At 43.0% G+C, this 5,410-nt stretch overlaps 1 protein-coding gene across 1 annotated transcript; it reads right to left on the reverse strand.

The window, feature by feature from the left end:
- On the reverse strand, positions 1-5,210 carry LOC115687082 (oxysterol-binding protein-related protein 4C-like). Its single transcript, XM_030612568.2, has 6 exons — positions 5,086-5,210; positions 2,960-3,115; positions 1,591-1,836; positions 1,300-1,396; positions 711-1,099; positions 1-520 (listed from the first exon to the last, which is right to left on the reverse strand). Exons 1-6 carry the CDS (start codon positions 5,086-5,088, stop codon positions 260-262), a joined length of 1,152 nt encoding a protein of 383 aa, XP_030468428.2. The 5' UTR covers positions 5,089-5,210; the 3' UTR covers positions 1-259.
- Positions 5,211-5,410: the final 200 nt, after the last annotated feature.

Genomic DNA, 5,410 nt, shown 5'->3' on the forward strand with positions numbered 1-5,410 from the left:
TTGTTGCAATCAAAGGAAATCTTTTCCATAAACAAGTGAAATACGGAAAAATGTAGCCATTACGTTTCCGTCCTTTAACGCCTTCTAACATAGAATTCTGGAGCGGCTTTGCTGTTTATGTATTCCAAAATATTCCAGGAAGAACAAATTTATGATCGGTAAAGCCATTTTTGGGCCCTTAACTGGTAAGAACATCGAGATATACATGAATTATGAACCTGGAGGCGATACAGTGAAGAAACCAGTCTCGTTCCTAACCCTAGCAATCAAAAGGAACATGCATAGGTGCTGAAGGCACCAATTTTTCAATAGGCGAGCAATCCCACCCGTTTTCGTTGTTGCAAGACACGGTGAAATGCTTCGGAACCCATGTTTGTCCTCTCGAATCTCTTTCCTTTTTGAGCTCCCTCTGCTCTTCTTCTACTGCTCTCTTCGCTTCTCTTGCCTTGTCCCAGTCTTTGCTCAGAATCCCTCGGCTAACTTCGCTCCAAACCATAGCCGATTCGCTCCACGAAACACCCTAATAAAGGTTGCTCGACACAATGAGAATTGCACTTAAACCGGTATGACAACAAATTGAAAACATCCATGTTAAATGCAATCACAAAAGACGTAGCATGACAATGCATGCTCATTTAACTGCTGAGTATTCAAATAGTCGTTAAAAACAGGTTTTGAGCATAGAGATATGGTGGTAAGGTTTCAATTACCTTTGAGTCTTTAACTTGAGGAGTCTTTAACCCAGAAATGATCTCCGCGGCATTGTATATCACTTTTTGTTTCCCGTTGCTGACGTCCTTTACCGTCACCGTACTATCCCAGTGACCATCGACTTCATATAATGTCTTCGATGATGATAGATCAATAATCTTCCCTTTGATAGATCTACGGTTCCTGCCAATCAAGGAAGGGCCTCGGTAACACAACTCAGCTCCAAGGCCCGTCTCTTGGCAAGTGATCCTGACATTGCCAACCCAATCGACTCCAGGCACGGGCAAGAACCTGATCAAGAGCTTCGGCGAGTTCATCACATAAGTCTCTCCTAAACCAAGGAGCTTAAGTTGCCTTTTTCCATGCACCTCTGTTTCCACCGACGTACCTAAATCGTATTTTAACCCCGAGATTAACAAAGAATGATGTTCATCACATAAGTCTATTTTAGTCTAAGAATTGGTAGCACTGTAATCAAAGAATGATGAAATGTCTGGCATAAATTTGCCTCGAGCAGCATTATAAGAGCAGGTCAGAAATCAATTTATAGTATCAAGAAGCAGAAAGTGAAGATCAATTACACCATACCGTAAAATCTAGGGACAGGATGTTGACACCAGATCATCTCAAGCTCTTCTCTATCATCTGTTGCATGAAGAGCAGAGACTGGCGGGTGATGTGAAACCTGCGAGAGAAGAAGCTCAACTCATCAGTCGGCGGCAACATCATCAAGTTATCATGCTAGTCGGGAGAAGTATGGATTTATTGAAGACAAATTTGATCGAAACGATGGACTTTGCACTATGTTTTTTCCTCATACAACTAGTAAAACTGTGCGAAAACAGCTTTAGATGAACATTGGAGAAGTAACTGAGTCACCTGTTCAACAAGAACATTGAGGTTTCCCCTGGAGACATGGTGGGTCTCGCCCAGAATGGGGTTGTAAGGGGCGACGCCAAAGATCAAAGGCCGCAAGGTCGAGATGCTCCACGCCACGACTGAAGTCAGTCTCTCCAGCGGGCTCTCAGCCCTGCAGCACCTGCTCAACATATCCTCTCTGGTGCTGTACACCGACTCGCCGAAACATTGGAGCTGTGACTTAGGGATGTTGAAGAGAGGAGGCAACTGCAATTGATAAAAATGACACAACATTAACAATGCAATGTCCCAATTGACTAAAACTGTAGTTTTAGCGAAATTCATCAGTGTACAATTCCTATACATCCTGCGACAATCATATACCATTGACGCCTTCAAAACTTCAAAACGGAAGGAGATTATTGTACGAAATCATCCAGCGACTTGATACAAGCTCAAACAGTCATTTGCATACGTAATTCGAACAGGGTTCAGCGCCCCATAGTCATGTACATTCAGGCAAGATCCATTCTAGAGATGCTTCTAATGTCGATGGTACGCAAGCCCGAGAACAACTTGCGGCAATTACAAAAACAACAGAGTTCTAACGTCTCGGCGTCGAGCTGCTGCTATTCCGCAATCTTCTACTTGGTGAGACCATGATTTTACATGTTCAAAAGAATCACACAGTTCGTTATCAACAGAAAAAACTTGCATATTGAAATCCAACCCATAAACTAAAACAAAAAAATGATGGCATTTCAAATTGAATTTTATTACTCTGCTGCGTGTTATTATCTAATAAGAAATCAAGACTACATAACTTAATCTATATAAATCTGATGTAACCCCATCAAATTGTGTATATGAAACGTACGTTTTGGGTTAATACCACGAAAAACTCCAAACCAATACATTTGTAACAAATTTACCATATGTTAAATTGAATTAATATAACGAAAAATCACAAACTGGTACACCTATGATAAACGGAGAGGTAAAACTCCAAACTGGTATACCTGTTAACTGCCACGTGTCATCCAACTCAGCAATTTGACGATAAAATTTAACGAAAACTAACGAAGGTTAAAATTGTCACAAGTGTACCAGTTTGAAGTTTTTTATGATCAAAAAATTAGTTTTTGGTAAATTTGTCACAGGTGTATCAGTTTTGGGTTTTTCATGAGTTAATGCCCTATTTTTTTGGGGGGCGTCAGATATATAAATGTATAACAACTTAAAATGTATAAACAACGAAAATCTTATTGAAAACAACGCGCGTATATTTTATTTAAGATAGACGGAATCATTTTTTATTTTAGTCTCTATTATATGCGGGCCCCCTTTTTTCACAGAGGATCTGAGCCGTTCATCTGAGTGTGGGACTTGCCTGGAAGTTGGTGAGTTCTGATCCGGGCCGCACGTTCCTCAAGAGGCCGAGGATGCGCTGCAGGAGATTAGGAGCCCTGTAGTCCGCTCGCGACTCGCCGTCGAGCGATAACGGCGGCGTTAGAACTGCCGTCCTCTCGACATCTCCATGGTTGACCTGCGGGCAATTGCAATTTGCATGAATATCAAGAGATTACCCATATTGAGAAAAAAAAATACCAAAAATTTCTTTTAAATTCTACTCTGACCGCAGAAATAAAGAAATTTTTTTTCAATCCGACCCAAACCATACTGAATTGAAGGACTAAAATGGAAATAATTTCAACCATGAGCTTATAATTGAGTTTCATCCCATCCCAGCTGATGCGTGGCCAGCCTTGTCGGAACAAATTCAAACTTCAAAACTTTTAGAATTAAAAGAATTGCTAATTGTTAATTTCGTTCCCCAAAAAAATATTCTAATTAGCTGTAATCCCACCTTGAAACTCGAAGACTGGAGACAAAACCCGGAGTATTTAATTTGCTCTTTTGCCCTGGACTTTATGATGTTCGAGACAAGGAGCGGATTGAAAAGCAATTTGGACAGGATCCGCAAAAAAATTCAAAAAGAGTCCTAATAAATGCACTCTTGTCTCCAATATAATCCGTATGAATTGGATTTAATTATTAAATAAAAAAAAAACAAAGGATCTGGTCGCATATTCTGAATAGTTGAGGGACCCCAGGTCAAAGCTTGTCCAAAGAGAAGAAAACAAAACAAGAAAGCCTTCCCCGACAAAAAAAAAAAGAAAAAGTTGCGGTTGGCAACTTCGCAAATTACAAAGTCCCCATTTGGCACGGCGATGTGACATTAAATTAAATTTATTGACAATGATTAACTTAAGCAGGACGTAATCGATTAAATAAAATATTGTCCCCCCGCAAATTACGAGGGGCCAAAAACGAAATAGAATAAATTTGAACCTTCCGATGTGGCTACGTTAGACGAGGCATTTGGCACTAGCTCCTCGTCGCTAACGAGTCGTGTCTATTGAAATCGTGCAAGATAAACACTCGAGAACAAAATTTTATGCCGAGATCCGACAAAATGGCTAAAGAAGTGACAAACCATGTATAGATATATAAACACAGTTTGCTACGTAACTTGATGAATACATATTTTCGATTTCCAAATTATACCCATCACGAGAAAACTCGATGCGTCGAAAATCATAACGGCTCTTCAGACACCAAGAGATCGAAAAAACTATTTTGAAAGATTGATTCATAAAAAGAAACATCGGACTCGCCTAGCGGAGGCCAAGAAGAGAATGATGAAATCCTTGCTCATAATTTCAAAGAACGTGCAAGCGTGGGGGGGGGGGGGGGGGGGGGGTAAAGCGAGCAAAACCACGGGATACTCCGCCAAGCCGACCGTTTGATCCCATTTCCCAATTCAAGACACGTGATACCAAATAAACCAAGAAAATTTGAAAGAGAAAACGGTTTTTTTTTTCCCGGGCCCGGCCTCGATGGTCCCGAGCGCATGTGCCGGGACCTAGGCCCAGCCTCAATGCACCCGGGCATGGCCGCCGAGTTCCGAGCACAGCCTCGATGGACTCAGGGCCGGGCACTGAGGACCTGGACGCGGGGCGGCGAAGTCCGGAGCCCGGCCTCGATGACCCGGGCACGGGGCGTCGGGCCGCCCTCGCCGGATCAAGCCCTCACGACCGACCGGACCCAATCAAGAAACTACGAGGAAAGAAATCAAAGCAATCAATCCAACGGGGCGAGCGCGTCCGCAAGATTCGTCTCGATCTCAAAGCGAAAAAAGAAATGCCGAAAAGGAGATGCGAACGTCCGTCCGGCGGCGGAAAAGATCAGACTTCCAACTCACGAAATAAATATAAAAAAAAAAAAACCGCAAAAAATGATAGGAAACCATCATAAACAAAGCACGAATCGTCGTCGCCGGACAAAAAAAAGAAGAAGATCGAACTCCGACATCGGACAGCCAAAGGGCGCAGGCGAACCGATGCCATCGCCGTCTCGATCCTGGAAGGCGTTCCGACGAAAACGAAACCCAAAACGTCTACTGAACTTAGAGAGAGAGAGAGAGAGAGAGAGAGAGAGAGAGAGAGGGGATACCATGGGAAGCGAGCGAGGATGGGCGTCGGCGGCCGCGGAGAGGGAAGAGGAGGCCACGGAGAAGAAGAAGAAGAAGAGGAGCGGCGGAGGAGTCTCTGGTCGTGCGGGGGAGTGAATAACGACGACGACGACGACGATGGACGATAGTATGCACTTATAAATGCCGCTTTCCTTGTTCCCACTCTTTTATCGTGTTACTTGGAGTAATTCAATATTCCAAACATACGAGGATGGATGCTCGGCACGGTAAGAATTAGGAAATTTCCTTAATTGATCCGTGGGCATTTCATTCGTGAACCTTTAAAGCAAGATCTGCCCCCAAATC

The sequence above is a fragment of the Syzygium oleosum genome, unplaced genomic scaffold (genome assembly GCF_021117445.2).
Source record: "Syzygium oleosum isolate NSW1041296 unplaced genomic scaffold, Sole_v2.1 Sole_v2.04, whole genome shotgun sequence".
Taxonomy (NCBI): Eukaryota; Viridiplantae; Streptophyta; class Magnoliopsida; order Myrtales; family Myrtaceae; genus Syzygium; species Syzygium oleosum.